This window comes from Pagrus pagrus, assembly GCF_965226575.1.
Source record: "Pagrus pagrus genome assembly, chromosome: 15".
In the NCBI taxonomy this organism is placed as follows: Eukaryota; Metazoa; Chordata; class Actinopteri; order Spariformes; family Sparidae; genus Pagrus; species Pagrus pagrus.
Window position 1 is genome coordinate 6,163,110 of NC_140199.1, and position 17,823 is coordinate 6,180,932.

The 17,823-nt window shown below is 45.6% G+C and overlaps 1 protein-coding gene across 18 annotated transcripts in view; it reads right to left on the reverse strand.

The window, feature by feature from the left end:
- Window positions 1–17,764, reverse strand: part of LOC311270276 (uncharacterized protein) — a gene marked incomplete at its 5' end in the record, with an annotated part of 156,243 nt that extends 138,479 nt beyond the window's left edge. For 16 of the 18 annotated variants that reach the window (XR_014624232.1, XR_014624233.1, XR_014624234.1 and 13 more), the window contains one exon: window positions 17,693–17,761. Coding sequence is in view for 2 of the 18 variants with exons in the window: in XM_084375049.1 (XP_084231175.1) it covers window positions 17,693–17,764 (72 nt within the window). Of the gene's footprint in view, window positions 1–17,692 lie in introns of all 18 variants that reach the window. The other 2 variants (XM_084375049.1, XM_084375048.1) reach the window with 1 other exon arrangement.
- Between the last annotated feature and the right edge of the window lie 59 nt (window positions 17,765–17,823).

A 17,823-nucleotide genomic window follows, 5' to 3' on the forward strand; every position in this document is an offset into this window, starting at 1 on the left:
GCTGAAACACTTGCATGTGTTTCACAAGCAAAGATGAAATAAACATTTTGCTGACAAGTGACTTCAAAAATCATTAAATCTTCACAAATCTCTAGTCAAATGTTTGGTTTCCTTCCAGGAATAAGAGGGTAAAGTTTCTTATTTTTTTTAGAACAAATTTTCATACTCGATCAAATGACTCATAGTGTTTTCAGTGGAAACTCTGAATACCATGTGTGTGTGAATAAGTAAAAGCAACATTCATCATGTACCTCCTTCCTCAGCATTCACAGATAAGAGGATGATGACGGTGGAAACATGGACCAGTTTCAACAACACAAGGACTTATCTGGAATCATCAACTCACATGTCAGTAACCTGTTTCCACTGAGGCAATTACTCATTTGACTAAGATGTTCTGGTTGCATGCCAAAAGCCACATTTTTGAGTGTTCATTCAGCGAAATGTCAAGTATGTTTTAAAGGATTGGTCTTACTAAGATTCAGCTGAACACCAAACAGACTCCAAGACCTGATTCTGACTCACAACCAAAATAGGCAGCGGTTAAGAGTCTGGTTTTTTTTACCAACAATTCTCAAGCAAAGATGTATATCTATCTTCACCAGCTCTGAATTCAACTATTGAGTATTTAACTACTTAAAACACTGATGTTTAAAAGACAAAAAGTGATCCATAACACTTTCGGTATTACTGGAGAGAAAAACAAAGAAAGAGGGACTCAATGAAGAAAACGTTTTTTTTTATAAGATAATACTAAACAGCAACCAAAATGAAGGCAAATTAAAATCAAATTAACTATGTTCAAACTACACTAGAATTGGATGTCACCTTTGACAAGTGTGTTTTAATTAGAGGCGTAAAAACACACTGAAAACAAAACATAAGCTAGTGACCTATCAGCCACCTTTAGCTCAAACGCCTTGCTGTTATACTTATACTACTGCATTGTATTAATAGTTTCTTTGACTTCGAAAGCACTTATCACTTTAGATTAGTTGAGACAAAAGTCCTTGCCTTAATGTACCTCAATGAGCTGCATTAAAGACTCTGACATTTGACTGTTACCACTGAGAGCGTATCTTGTGACCGAGGTTTGAAGTCCCACTCCACTGAAAAATGTGTTCTGCATGTAGTCACTTCACTTAGATATTTGACCTTCACTGTGCAGAATGATGAATGTGCAGAGTTTGACACCTCAAGGCAGTTTTCAGGGGAAGAGTTTCTCCATGCTCACCTTAAGTCTGAATTTAAGACGTGTACATACAAGAATCATTTTGGGACATCACAAAATATCGGAGGCTAGTTTGGAGGCGGATAAAGTACCAGTATGCAACTTACATACGTGTGATAAGGAAGCTTAAAGCATCTACCGCACATACACTGAGATTAGACTTTTCAGTGAAGGAGGAGACATCTTGTATTCAGCTGTAAACCTTCAGAAATTAAAAATATCTGCATGTTTTCTGGATATGAAGAGACATAATTTTAAGGATTTTAACAAGGTATTTGGACTGTTTGATGGAAAAACTATCAGACACAAATGATTATTCCAAGCTGAGTATTTTTTTTCTTCTTCATATAATTCAGTTGTCTTCAAATGAAAATGACTTTTTGAAGGCTCATTATTTGGATTTAAAAATGCCAATAGATGATATAATGAGCCAGTATTCTGCATATCTAAGTGATTGAGAACAAGATGGGACTCTAAATTGAATTAAAACTAATGCAGATGAAGTTCTTATGCTAGAAACTTTAAAGCAGATGAGGCCAGTTTCATCCAAGATTTTCCCGTCCAACTTCCTTTTTCTTTTTTCTTTTTTGGTCTGTTGACAACATTCAAATATATTTACAAAATGCCAACACATCTGGAATAGGATGTATAAGTTCATGGTGTTTGCAGTCGGCCAAACTTTATCAAGGCGGACACAGACTACATAAAAGACCTATATTGTACTGTACTTAGTAAACTCATATCCTCACATTCACTCTATTATTAGCTGCCCTGCTGTTATCTGATCATTACTGGGGGACAAAACTAACTTTTGACAAAGGCACAGTAAAGGCTGATAGTCAAGAACACAATTGCAGTCTGAGTACCATGTCAAACTGAACAGACAGTTGTTGCATTTTCGGTGCCAAACACCATGTAATATGAATTTTGCCTACAAATTTGTTTGATTTACATGATAAACATTTGTGAGAAATGTGATGGATTTATTTGACAACATCCATGCAATCCACACAAACAACAGCTTTCAAAATAAGCCTTGTACAAACAAACAAGCTTCAAACCAAATGAAGTTTACAGCCAAACATATGGGTATACCTACTTGGTACCAGTGCTGTCTAGCATAATATTTACTGTACTGCTTGCAACCAGCCAAGAATAATAGCTCAGATTTAACGCCTGTATTTCATGAAGTTCCCAGATAAAGTACAGAGTTTGGGAGCATAAATGTGTTTTGCTGCCTCCATTTTTTTTAAACTTACATTAATTTTACCTGGAACAAGTGAAGTGATAATTATTTATTCAGAGCAATGACTAAGTTGGCAGAAACTGTCAACATGATGACACACATTTTATTTTTATATTTACTGAGGCTCTGCACTCTGAAGCACCGCTATACAAGTTTAGGGGCTGTCCCAGCATGATCACTTTTATTTCTATTCCAAGGTAAACGTCACACTGACATAATGTGAGGACTGCAGCGGCATATTGTTTTGAAGGAATATGGTGGTATGAAAATTGACAGACCGTGTACATTTGCTTATCTATGGTATAGACTATCTATAGACTTCTACTGTATTAGTGTTAATAAAATATATCTCAAGTTTATATCAAGTTTCATGTCTGTCAAGAAAAAATACACTTCTAAAATTAGTTGGGATATTGGGATATGGGTGAAAATATGCATGTTCATGGATATGCAATAAAAGTCAAATGAAATGTGTCGCATTATTTTTGGGGACCAAAAATATTCACAAAACACAAAATAAAAATTCAGATGTGTCACAGAATAAACACACAAGTGAAGCACTAAAATATCCCAATATCCCTAACTAATTCTGAGTAGTGTATTTTGTACACAGTGTGTACCGTGAAACCAGGATGTTTTCTGAGATGGTTATCTTAAGTTTTTCTTAAAAATTTTACATAAAGGTGCACTATGTAGTTTTGAGAAAGAAATTTTAATCAGATGAGAAAGATCTTCATTGACTTATTCATTTATGCCTATACAAACTAAATACACAAACTCTTTGTTTCCATGACTGAATAAACAAACTGACCTTAAAGGACAACACAATTTATACTGTTTTACCTTATTTATATGTGGCGGACCCTGCCACATTTCTATCTCCAAACATTTCTGAGTTTGTATTATTACCTGATTAATATTGTAAATGGGTCAATGACGTGACGCAATTTTTTTTTGTGTTCTTATGGTTCAGCTGAATTTAAAAAGGTTAAAATTTGGGGAAAAAAATGTAAAAATTACTTGCATACATTCTCTTTTTGAAGACCTCATCTAAAATGTCTGGGTTTAATCAATTTTCAGAGAATATTCAGGGGATAATGGCAAAAATATCAATGAGGTGTAACCATAAAAACTTCGTACCAAACAGTTCAACTTGTTCAAAAAAGGTGAAAATCTCAATAAAACACCCTATAATCTGACATTGTTTAATAATGACTAAAATAAATGGAACACCATTGTTCTGAATATTATAATTAATTTGGGGAATTGTGGCTGTCAAGTCAACTTCCTGAAGTGTCAAGGTGGTGTAACCAACATTCAAGGAGCTATTTTGTTAATTTGTGCAAGAAGACCATGTGACAGGAAATTATATCACAGAGCAGGACCCTGATTAGCCTAACTGCTGCATGACGAGGTTAGTAACTCTCTTTGAAATCTTGATAATTTCACATTTTTAGGGTATGGTCAGGTGTGCTTAGGGTTACATGTCAAATGGTATGACCCAAAGAAAACATTTATCATTCATAATAATTGTAAAAATAAGTATTTATTTTAAAAAATGTGTTTGAAATCTACACACCAAGGCCATGTGCTTACATAGGTGTCCATCATAATGCCTGTTAAATTTGAATTTAAATTGAAATGTCAAATGCTGTAACCGGTTACACCATCTGACTTCTATTACATTCCTTTTGGTTAGAGGCTGGTTTTGTCAAATATCAGTAGTTTTTGATGCTGATTAAAGATGTAATATGAACTAACTTACTATGTGGAACGATTTTCAAGTTTTAAGTGTTATATTTATTGTGAAGAATTGGTAATTTATCCACAACTTTATTATCAAAGCTCTGGAAGGTTAGGATAAAATCATTATTTTGCATGGCCTTGATATTTTTTAAATGTTTAGCTTTATTTGTATTCCATTCGCTTACAATTTTAAGCAATATATAGTGCAATATATGTAATTTCATAATATAGCAGAATGAAGTGGGTGAACAGTGACAATGTTGAACATGAACAGCAGCTTTAAAAAGACTTAAAACTCCAATATTATAAGAATTGTCCAACTAAGTTGCCCTTAAAACAGAAAAATACGACTTCTGCCGTGAGACCAGGAGAGATTCACCTCCCCACAGACAACTTCTGCCCTGGGACCAGATGAGAATAAAAAGCCATGAGGAAAATCCTACAAAACAACTTCTGCCCTGAGACCAGAGGACACAGTTAACTCCCTTTTGTCCAACTACGTTGCCCTGAGAACAGAAAAATACAACTTCTGCCCTGAGACCAGGAGAGATTCACCTGCCCTCAGACAACTTCTGCCCAGAGACTAGAGGAGACAGTTGACTCCCTTTTGTCCAACTACGTTGCCCTGAGAACAGTAAAATACGACTTCTGACCTGAGACCAGGAGAGAGTCACCTGCCCTCAGACAACTTCTGCCCTGAGACCAGGAGAGAGTCACCTGCCCTCAGACAACTTCTGCCCTGAGACCAGAAGAGACAGTTGCCTCCCTTTTGTCCAACTACATTGCCTTAAAACAGAAAAATACAACTTCTGCCCTGAGACCAGGTGAGATTCGCCTGCCCTCAGACAACTCCTGCCCTGGGACCAGGAGAGATTCACCTGCCCTCAGACAAATTCTGCCCTGAGACCAGGAGAGATTCACCTGCCCTCAGACAAAATTGTGGGAAACAATGGTCTCTGCCCTGGGACCAGATGAGACTAAACAGCCATGAGGAAAATCCTACAAAATAACTCCTGCCCTGAGACCAGAGGAGACAGTTGACTCCCTTTTGTCCAACTACGTTGCCCTGAGAACAGTAAAATACGGCTTCTGCCCTGAGACCAGGAGAGATTCACCTGCCCTCAGACAACTTCTGCACTGAGACCAGGAGAGAGTCACCTGCCCTCAGACAACTTCTGCCCTGAGACCAGGAGAGAGTCACCTGCCCTCAGACAACTTCTGCCCTGAGACCAGAAGAGACAGTTGCCTCCCTTTTGTCCAACTACATTGCCTTAAATCAGAAAAATACAACTTCTGCTCTGAGACCAGGTGAGATTCGCCTGCCCTCAGACAACTTCTGCCCTGGAACCAGGAGAGATTCACCTGCCCTCAGACAAATTCTGCCCTGAGACCAGGAGAGATTCACCTGCCCTCAGACAAAATTGTGGGAAACAATGGTCTCTGCCCTGGGACCAGATGAGACAGTTGACTCCCTTTTGTCCAACTACGTTGCCCTGAGAACAGTAAAATACGACTTCGGCCCTGAGACCAGGAGAGAGTCACCTGCCCTCAGACAACTTCTGCCCTGAGACCAGGAGAGAGTCACCTGCCCTCAGACAACTCCTGCCCTGGGACCAGGAGAGATTCACCTGCCCTCAGACAAATTCTTGACTAAACAGCCATGAGGAAAATCCTACAAAATAACTCCTGCCCTGAGACCAGAGGAGACAGTTGACTCCCTTTTGTCCAACTACGTTGCCCTGAGAACAGTAAAATATGACTTCTGCCCTGAGACCAGGAGAGATTCACCTGCCCTCAGACAACTTCTGCCCTGAGACCAGGAGAGAGTAACCTGCCCTCAGACAACTTCTGCCCTGAGACCAGAAGAGACAGTTGCCTCCCTTTTGTCCAACTACATTGCCTTAAAACAGAAAAATACAACTTCTGCCCTGAGACCGGGTGAGATTCGCCTGCCCTCAGACAACTTCTGCCCTGGGACCAGGAGAGATTCACCTGCCCTCAGACAACTTCTGCCCTGAGACCAGAAGAGACAGTTGCCTCCCTTTTGTCCAACTACGTTGCCTTAAAACAGAAAAATACAACTTCTGCCCTGAGACCAGGAGAGATTCGCCTGCCCTCAGACAAAATTGTGGGAAACAATGGTCTCTGCCCTGGGACCAGATGAGACTAAACAGCCATGAGGAAAATCCTACAAAATAACTCCTGCCCTGAGACCAGAGGAGACAGTTGACTCCCTTTTGTCCAACTACGTTGCCCTGAGAACAGTAAAATATGACTTCTGCCCTGAGACCAGGAGAGATTCACCTGCCCTCAGACAACTTCTGCCCTGAGACCAGGAGGGATTCACTTGCCCTCAGACAACTTCTGCCCTGAGACCAGGAGAGATTCGCCTGCCCTCAGACAACTTCTGCCCTGGGACCAGGAGAGATTCACCTGCCCTCAGACAACTTCTGCCCTGAGACCAGGAGAGAGTCACCTGCCCTCAGACAACTTCTGCCCTGAGACCAGGAGAGAGTCACCTGCCCTCAGACAACTTCTGCCCTGAGACCAGAAGAGACAGTTGACTCCCTTTTGTCCAACTACGTTGCCCTGAGAACAGTAAAATACGGCTTCTGCCCTGAGACCAGGAGAGATTCACCTGCCCTCAGACAACTTCTGCCCTGAGACCAGGAGAGATTCACCTGCCCTCAGACAAATTCTGCCCTGAGACCAGGAGAGATTCACCTGCCCTCACACAAAATTGTGGGAAACAATGGTCTTTGCCCTGGGACCAGATGAGACTAAACAGCCATGAGGAAAATCCTACAAAATAACTCCTGCCCTGAGACCAGAGGAGACAGTTGACTCCCTTTTGTCCAACTACGTTGCCCTGATAACAGTAAAATACGGCTTCTGCCCTGAGACCAGGAGAGATTCACCTGCCCTCAGACAACTTCTGCCCTGAGACCAGGAGAGAGTCACCTGCCCTCAGACAACTTCTGCCCTGAGACCAGAAGAGACAGTTGCCTCCCTTTTGTCCAACTACATTGCCTTAAAACAGAAAAATACAACTTCTGCCCTGAGTCCAGGTGAGATTCGCCTGCCCTCAGACAACTTCTGCCCTGGGACCAGGAGAGATTCACCTGCCCTCAGACAAATTCTGCCCTGAGACCAGGAGAGATTCACCTGCCCTCAGACAAAATTGTGGGAAACAATGGTCTCTGCCCTGGGACCAGATGAGACTAAGCAGCCATGAGGAAAATCCTACAAAATAACTCCTGCCCTGAGACCAGAGGAGACAGTTGACTCCCTTTTGTCCAACTACGTTGCCCTGAGAACAGTAAAATACGACTTCTGCCCTGAGACCAGGAGAGAGTCACCTGCCCTCAGACAACTTCTGCCCTGAGACCAGGAGAGAGTCACCTGCCCTCAGACAACTTCTGCCCTGAGACCAAAAGAGACAGTTGCCTCCCTTTTGTCCAACTACATTGCCTTAAAACAGAAAAATACAACTTCTGCCCTGAGACCAGGAGAGATTCGCCTGCCCTCAGACAACTTCTGCCCTGGGACCAGGAGAGAGTCACCTGCCCTCAGTCAACTTCTGCCCTGAGACCAGAAGAGACAGTTGACTCCCTTTTGTCCAACTACGTTGCCCTGAGAACAGTAAAATACGGCTTCTGCCCTGAGACCAGGAGAGATTCACCTGCCCTCAGACAACTTCTGCACTGAGACCAGGAGAGAGTCACCTGCCCTCAGACAACTTCTGCCCTGAGACCAGGAGAGATTCACCTGCCCTCAGACAAATTCTGCCCTGAGACCAGGAGAGATTCACCTGCCCTCACACAAAATTGTGGGAAACAATGGTCTTTGCCCTGGGACCAGATGAGACTAAACAGCCATGAGGAAAATCCTACAAAATAACTCCTGCCCTGAGACCAGAGGAGACAGTTGACTCCCTTTTGTCCAACTACGTTGCCCTGATAACAGTAAAATACGGCTTCTGCCCTGAGACCAGGAGAGATTCACCTGCCCTCAGACAACTTCTGCCCTGAGACCAGGAGAGAGTCACCTGCCCTCAGACAACTTCTGCCCTGAGACCAAGAGAGAGTCACCTGCCCTCAGACAACTTCTGCCCTGAGACCAGGAGAGAGTCACCTGCCCTCAGACAACTTCTGCCCTGAGACCAGAAGAGACAGTTGCCTCCCTTTTGTCCAACTACATTGCCTTAAAAGAGAAAAATACAACTTCTGCCCTGAGTCCAGGTGAGATTCGCCTGCCCTCAGACAACTTCTGCCCTGGGACCAGGAGAGATTCACCTGCCCTCAGACAAATTCTGCCCTGAGACCAGGAGAGATTCACCTGCCCTCAGACAAAATTGTGGGAAACAATGGTCTCTGCCCTGGGACCAGATGAGACTAAGCAGCCATGAGGAAAATCCTACAAAATAACTCCTGCCCTGAGACCAGAGGAGACAGTTGACTCCCTTTTGTCCAACTACGTTGCCCTGAGAACAGTAAAATACGACTTCTGCCCTGAGACCAGGAGAGAGTCACCTGCCCTCAGACAACTTCTGCCCTGAGACCAGGAGAGAGTCACCTGCCCTCAGACAACTTCTGCCCTGAGACCAAAAGAGACAGTTGCCTCCCTTTTGTCCAACTACATTGCCTTAAAACAGAAAAATACAACTTCTGCCCTGAGACCAGGAGAGATTCGCCTGCCCTCAGACAACTTCTGCCCTGGGACCAGGAGAGATTCACCTGCCCTCAGACAACTTCTGCCCTGAGACCAGGAGAGAGTCACCTGCCCTCAGACAACTTCTGCCCTGAGACCAGGAGAGAGTCACCTGCCCTCAGACAACTTCTGCCCTGAGACAAGGAGAGAGTCACCTGCCCTCAGACAAATTCTGCCCTGAGACCAGAAGAGACAGTTGCCTCCCTTTTGTCCAACTACATTGCCTTAAAACAGAAAAATACAACTTCTGCCCTGAGACCAGGTGAGATTCGCCTGCCCTCAGACAAAATTGTGGGAAACAATGGTCTCTGCCCTGGGACCAGTTGAGACTAAACAGCCATGAGGAAAATCCTACAAAATAACTCCTGCCGTGAGACCAGAGGAGACAGTTGACTCCCTTTTGTCCAACTACGTTGCCCTGAGAACAGTAAAATACAGCTTCTGCCCTGAGACCAGGAGAGATTCACCTGCCCTCAGACAACTTCTGCCCTGAGACCAGGAGAGAGTCACCTGCCCTCAGACAACTTCTGCCCTGAGACCAGAAGAGACAGTTGCCTCCCTTTTGTCCAACTACATTGCCTTAAAACAGAAAAATACAACTTCTGCCCTGAGACCAGGAGAGATTCGCCTGCCCTCAGACAACTTCTGCCCTGGGACCAGGAGAGATTCACCTGCCCTCAGACAAATTCTGCCCTGAGACCAGGAGAGATTCACCTGCCCTCAGACAAAATTGTGGGAAACAATGGTCTCTGCCCTGGGACCAGATGAGACTAAACAGCCATGAGGAAAATCCTACAAAATAACTCCTGCCCTGAGACCAGAGGAGACAGTTGACTCCCTTTTGTCCAACTACGTTGCCCTGAGAACAGTAAAATACGACTTCTGCCCTGAAACCAGGAGAGATTCATCTGCCCTCAGACAACTTCTGCCCTGAGACCAGGATAGAGTCACCTGCCCTCAGACAACTTCTGCCCTGAGACCAGGAGAGAGTCACCTGCCCTCAGACAACTTCTGCCCTGAGACCAGAAGAGACAGTTGCCTCCCTTTTGTCCAACTACATTGCCTTAAAACAGAAAAATACAACTTCTTCCCTGAGACCAGGAGAGATTCGCCTGCCCTCAGACAACTTCTGCCCTGGGACCAGGAGAGATTCACCTGCCCTCAGACAACTTCTGCCCTGGGACCAGGAAAGATTCACCTGCCCTCAGACAACTTCTGCCCTGAGAAATACAATACAAGACCAGGAGAGAGTCACCTGCCCTCAGACAACTCCTGCCCTGAGACCAGAAGAGACAGTTGCCTCCCTTTTGTCCGACTACATTGCCTTAAAGCAGAAAAATACAACTTCTGCCCTGAGACCAGGAGAGATTTGCCTGCCCTCAAGACAACTTCTGCCCTGGGACCAGGAGAGATTCGCCTGCCCTCAGACAAAATTGTGGGAAACAATGGTCTCTGCCCTGGGACCAGATGAGACTAAACAGCCATGAGGAAAATCCTACAAAATAACTCCTGCCCTGAGACCAGAGGAGACAGTTGACTCCCTTTTGTCCAACTACGTTGCCCTGAGAACAGTAAAATACGGCTTCTGCCCTGAGACCAGGAGAGATTCACCTGCCCTCAGACAACTTCTGCCCTGAGACCAGAAGAGACAGTTGCCTCCCTTTTGTCCAACTACGTTGCCTTAAAACAGAAAAATACAGCTTCTGCCCTGAGACCAGGAGAGATTCGCCTGCCCTCAGACAAAATTGTGGGAAACAATGGTCTCTGCCCTGGGACCAGATGAGACTAAACAGCCATGAGGAAAATCCTACAAAATAACTCCTGCCCTGAGACCAGAGGAGACAGTTGACTCCCTTTTGTCCAACTACGTTGCCCTGAGAACAGTAAAATATGACTTCTGCCCTGAGACCAGGAGAGATTCACCTGCCCTCAGACAACTTCTGCTCTGAGACCAGGAGAGATTCACCTGCCCTCAGACATCTTCTACCCTGGGACCAGGAGAGATTCACCTGCCCTCAGACAACTTCTGCCCTGAGACCAGGAGAGAGTCACCTGCCCTCAGACAACTTCTGCCCTGAGACCAGGAGAGAGTCACCTGCCCTCAGACAACTTCTGCCCTGAGACCAGAAGAGACAGTTGACTCCCTTTTGTCCAACTACGTTGCCCTGAGAACAGTAAAATACGGCTTCTGCCCTGAGACCAGGAGAGATTCACCTGCCCTCAGACAACTTCTGCCCTGAGACCAGGAGAGATTCACCTGCCCTCAGACAAATTCTGCCCTGAGACCAGGAGAGATTCACCTGCCCTCACACAAAATTGTGGGAAACAATGGTCTTTGCCCTGGGACCAGATGAGACTAAACAGCCATGAGGAAAATCCTACAAAATAACTCCTGCCCTGAGACCAGAGGAGACAGTTGACTCCCTTTGTCCAACTACGTTGCCCTGATAACAGTAAAATACGGCTTCTGCCCTGAGACCAGGAGAGATTCACCTGCCCTCAGACAACTTCTGCCCTGAGACCAGGAGAGAGTCACCTGCCCTCAGACAACTTCTGCCCTGAGACCAAGAGAGAGTCACCTGCCCTCAGACAACTTCTGCCCTGAGACCAGGAGAGAGTCACCTGCCCTCAGACAACTTCTGCCCTGAGACCAGAAGAGACAGTTGCCTCCCTTTTGTCCAACTACATTGCCTTAAAACAGAAAAATACAACTTCTGCCCTGAGACCAGGAGAGATTCGCCTGCCCTCAGACAACTTCTGCCCTGGGACCAGGAGAGATTCACCTGCCCTCAGACAACTTCTGCCCTGAGACCAGGAGAGAGTCACCTGCCCTCAGACAACTTCTGCCCTGAGACCAGAAGAGACAGTTGACTCCCTTTTGTCCAACTACGTTGCCCTGAGAACAGTAAAATACGGCTTCTGCCCTGAGACCAGGAGAGATTCACCTGCCCTCAGACAACTTCTGCCCTGAGACCAGGAGAGATTCACCTGCCCTCAGACAAATTCTGCCCTGAGACCAGGAGAGATTCACCTGCCCTCACACAAAATTGTGGGAAACAATGGTCTTTGCCCTGGGACCAGATGAGACTAAACAGCCATGAGGAAAATCCTACAAAATGACTCCTGCCCTGAGACCAGAGGAGACAGTTGACTCCCTTTTGTCCAACTACGTTGCCCTGATAACAGTAAAATACGGCTTCTGCCCTGAGACCAGGAGAGATTCACCTGCCCTCAGACAACTTCTGCCCTGAGACCAGGAGAGAGTCACCTGCCCTCAGACAACTTCTGCCCTGAGACCAAGAGAGAGTCACCTGCCCTCAGACAACTTCTGCCCTGAGACCAGGAGAGAGTCACCTGCCCTCAGACAACTTCTGCCCTGAGACCAGAAGAGACAGTTGCCTCCCTTTTGTCCAACTACATTGCCTTAAAACAGAAAAATACAACTTCTGCCCTGAGTCCAGGTGAGATTCGCCTGCCCTCAGACAACTTCTGCCCTGGGACCAGGAGAGATTCACCTGCCCTCAGACAAATTCTGCCCTGAGACCAGGAGAGATTCACCTGCCCTCAGACAAAATTGTGGGAAACAATGGTCTCTGCCCTGGGACCAGATGAGACTAAACAGCCATGAGGAAAATCCTACAAAATAACTCCTGCCCTGAGACCAGAGGAGACAGTTGACTCCCTTTTGTCCAACTACGTTGCCCTGAGAACAGTAAAATACGACTTCTGCCCTGAGACCAGGAGAGATTCACCTGCCCTCAGACAACTTCTGCCCTGAGACCAGGAGAGAGTCACCTGCCCTCAGACAACTTCTGCCCTGAGACCAAAAGAGACAGTTGCCTCCCTTTTGTCCAACTACATTGCCTTAAAACAGAAAAATACAACTTCTGCCCTGAGACCAGGAGAGATTCGCCTGCCCTCAGACAACTTCTGCCCTGGGACCAGGAGAGATTCACCTGCCCTCAGACAACTTCTGCCCTGAGACCAGGAGAGAGTCACCTGCCCTCAGACAACTTCTGCCCTGAGACCAGGAGAGAGTCACCTGCCCTCAGACAACTTCTGCCCTGAGACCAGGAGAGAGTCAACTGCCCTCAGACAAATTCTGCCCTGAGACCAGAAGAGACAGTTGCCTCCCTTTTGTCCAACTACATTGCCTTAAAACAGAAAAATACAACTTCTGCCCTGAGACCAGGTGAGATTCGCCTGCCCTCAGACAACTTCTGCCCTGGGACCAGGAGAGATTCACCTGCCCTCAGACAAATTCTGCCCTGAGACCAGGAGAGATTCACCTGCCCTCAGACAAAATTGTGGGAAACAATGGTCTTTGCCCTGGGACCAGATGAGACTAAACAGCCATGAGGAAAATCCTACAAAATAACTCCTGCCCTGAGACCAGAGGAGACAGTTGACTCCCTTTTGTCCAACTACGTTGCCCTGAGAACAGTAAAATACGGCTTCTGCCCTGAGACCAGGAGAGATTCACCTGCCCTCAGACAACTTCTGCCCTGAGACCAGGAGAGAGTCACCTGCCCTCAGACAACTTCTGCCCTGAGACCAGGAGAGAGTCACCTGCCCTCAGACAACTTCTGCCCTGAGACCAGAAGAGACAGTTGCCTCCCTTTTGTCCAACTACATTGCCTTAAAACAGAAAAATACAACTTCTGCCCTGAGACCAGGTGAGATTCGCCTGCCCTCAGACAACTTCTGCCCTGGGACCAGGAGAGATTCACCTGCCCTCAGACAAATTCTGCCCTGAGACCAGGAGAGATTCACCTGCCCTCAGACAAAATTGTGGGAAACAATGGTCTCTGCCCTGGGACCAGATGAGACTAAACAGCCATGAGGAAAATCCTACAAAATAACTCCTGCCCTGAGACCAGAGGAGACAGTTGACTCCCTTTTGTCCAACTACGTTGCCCTGAGAACAGTAAAATACGGCTTCTGCCCTGAGACCAGGAGAGATTCACCTGCCCTCAGACAACTTCTGCACTGAGACCAGGAGAGAGTCACCTGCCCTCAGACAACTTCTGCCCTGAGACCAGGAGAGAGTCACCTGCCCTCAGACAACTTCTGCCCTGAGACCAGGAGAGAGTCACCTGCCCTCAGACAACTTCTGCCCTGAGACCAGAAGAGACAGTTGCCTCCCTTTTGTCCAACTACATTGCCTTAAAACAGAAAAATACAACTTCTGCCCTGAGACCAGGTGAGATTCGCCTGCCCTCAGACAAAATTGTGGGAAACAATGGTCTCTGCCCTGGGACCAGATGAGACTAAACAGCCATGAGGAAAATCCTACAAAATAACTCCTGCCCTGAGACCAGAGGAGACAGTTGACTCCCTTTTGTCCAACTACGTTGCCCTGAGAACAGTAAAATACGACTTCTGCCCTGAGACCAGGAGAGATTCACCTGCCCTCAGACACTTCTGCCCTGAGACCAGGAGAGAGTCACCTGCCCTCAGACAACTTCTGCCCTGAGACCAGAAGAGACAGTTGCCTCCCTTTTGTCCAACTACATTGCCTTAAAACAGAAAAATACAACTTCTGCCCTGAGACCAGGAGAGATTCGCCTGCCCTCAGACAACTTCTGCCCTGGAACCAGGAGAGATTCACCTGCCCTCAGACAAATTCTGCCCTGAGACCAGGAGAGATTCACCTGCCCTCAGACAAAATTGTGGGAAACAATGGTCTCTGCCCTGGGACCAGATGAGACTAAACAGCCATGAGGAAAATCCTACAAAATAACTCCTGCCCTGAGACCAGAGGAGACAGTTGACTCCCTTTTGTCCAACTACGGTGCCCTGAGAACAGTAAAATACGACTTCTGCCCTGAGACCAGGAGAGATTCACCTGCCCTCAGACAACTTCTGCCCTGAGACCAGAAGAGACCATTGCCTCCCTTTTGTCCAACTACGTTGCCTTAAAACAGAAAAATACAACTTCTGCCCTGAGACCAGGAGAGATTCGCCTGCCCTCAGACAACTTCTGCCCTGGGACCAGGAGAGATTCACCTGCCCTCAGACAAAATTGTCGGAAACAATGGTCTCTGCCCTGGGACCAGATGAGACTAAACAGCCATGAGGAAAATCCTACAAAATAACTCCTGCCCTGAGACCAGAGGAGACAGTTGACTCCCTTTTGTCCAACTACGTTGCCCTGAGAACAGTAAAATACGACTTCTGCCCTGAGACCAGGAGAGATTCACCTGCCCTCAGACAACTTCTGCCCTGAGACCAGGAGAGAGTCACCTGCCCTCAGACAACTTCTGCCCTGAGACCAGGAGATAGTCACCTGCCCTCAGACAACTTCTGCCCTGAGACCAGAAGAGACAGTTGCCTCCCTTTTGTCCAACTACATTGCCTTAAAACAGAAAAATACAACTTCTGCCCTGAGACCAGGAGAGATTCGCCTGCCCTCAGACAACTTCTGCCCTGGGACCAGGAGAGATTCACCTGCCCTCAGACAAATTCTGCCCTGAGACCAGGAGAGATTCACCTGCCCTCAGACAAAATTGTGGGAAACAATGGTCTCTGCCCTGGGACCAGATGAGACTAAACAGCCATGAGGAAAATCCTACAAAATAACTCCTGCCCTGAGACCAGAGGAGACAGTTGACTCCCTTTTGTCCAACTACGTTGCCCTGATAACAGTAAAATACGGCTTCTGCCCTGAGACCAGGAGAGATTCACCTGCCCTCAGACAACTTCTGCCCTGAGACCAGGAGAGAGTCACCTGCCCTCAGACAACTTCTGCCCTGAGACCAAGAGAGAGTCACCTGCCCTCAGACAACTTCTGCCCTGAGACCAGGAGAGAGTCACCTGCCCTCAGACAACTTCTGCCCTGAGACCAGGAGAGATCCACCTGCCCTCAGACAAAATTGTGGGAAACAATGGTCTCTGCCCTGGGACCAGATGAGACTAAACAGCCATGAGGAAAATCCTACAAAATAACTCCTGCCCTGAGACCAGAGGAGACAGTTGACTCCCTTTTGTCCAACTACGTTGCCTTGAGAACAGAAAAATACAACTTCTGCCCTGAGACCAGGAGAGATTCACCTGCCCTCAGACAACTTCTGCCCTGAGACCAGGAGGGATTCACCTGCCCTCAGACAACTTCTGCCCTGAGACCAGAAGAGACAGTTGACTCCCTTTTGTCCAACTATGTTGCCTTAAAACAGAAAAATACAACTTCTGCCCTGAGACCAGGAGAGCTTCACCTGCCCTCAGACAACTTCTGCCCTGAGACCAGGAGATAGTCACCTGCCCTCAGACAACTTCTGCCCTGAGACCAGAAGAGACAGTTGCCTCCCTTTTGTCCAACTACATTGCCTTAAAACAGAAAAATACAACTTCTGCCCTGAGACCAGGAGAGATTCGCCTGCCCTCAGACAACTTCTGCCCTGAGACCAGGAGAGATTCACCTGCCCTCAGACAAAATTGTGGGAAACAATGGTCTCTGCCCTGGGACCAGATGAGACTAAACAGCCATGAGGAAAATCCTACAAAATAACTCCTGCCCTGAGACCAGAGGAGACAGTTGACTCCCTTTTGTCCAACTACGTTGCCCTGAGAACAGTAAATTACGACTTCTGCCCTGAGACCAGGAGAGATTCACCTGCCCTCAGACAACTTCTGCCCTGAGACCAGGAGAGACAATTGACTCCCTTTTGTCCAACTACATTGCCTTTTTTTCTTCATTGAAAATAATTTTTAAAAAGTTCTATTGACTTTGTTCACTGTCATGCTTGGTTTTAAGTGCCAGTTTCTTTAACAAACAATGGCCTTTGACTATAGAAGCAACATAGTCAGGTGGTGTAACTGGATTGTGTCAATTGGTGTAACCAATATTTTTCATAAAAATATTATAATATACAGGAAAATTCATGTGGAATAAGATGTAATCCTCTATTGCAATGTATTAACAATTTTAACTTAAAATAATCCTAATAAAATCTATTTTCATGTGATATTTTAAAATTAAGTAACTGTTTTCATAAGTACACTTGCATACACTCTCGGTGGAAAGAAATATTTAATATTTCTCATTTTGTTGTGGTTACACCACTTGACATTTTCAGGGGCAATCAGTCTTACCTTTCATAAAAAATAGTTCAAATGCTATTTCAAATTACATGAAACCAACATAAATACAAAATATACATGTTAGCAAACCTGATGCAAGCTTTTAAAACATTTTTGAATTGCTCATAATGCCCTTATTTGTCACTGACCCAGATATTAAAACTCTGAGTCTGAATTTCTTCACCAAAACACCGTAGTAAAGTATCAGCATCAACCTGATCGATCATCTGATTCAGCTTTAAGTAAGTAAGTTTTAAGTAACTAGAGTTATCAAATAAAAGTAGTGGAGTAGAAAGTACAGTATTTGTCTCCAAAATGTAGTCAAGTAAACTACAAGAACCTCAAAAGTATAGTACTTGAGTGAATTTACTTAGTTAAATTCCAATGCTGCAACTAAGTAGTTTCAAAATAAACATAGTGGAGTAAAAAGTAAACCTATTTCCCACTGAAATGTAGTGAATATGAAGTATTTGTACAGTTAGGTGCAGGCTAACGTTAATTAGCTAACGGTAGTTATTTTAAACCACTGCTAACATTTTCTCGGATGGTCTTTTGCTGAACAAAATGTATGTGGCTTTCGTGAATTAGCTTATAGTCACAAGTAAAGTTCGGGATATTATTTGTTTCTTCGACAGAGAGTTATTGAAGTGAAATATTAACACATATATTATCTCACATACCTTCCAGTACTCCAACCTGACTGTTGTGGCAAGTCGTCGAAGGAGCAGCGACCAAAAAAACCTCCCCGGCATCCGTAGTTTGATGACGTCAAGCCAAACATGGCGACTCGCAGCGAGTGAATGAACGAAAG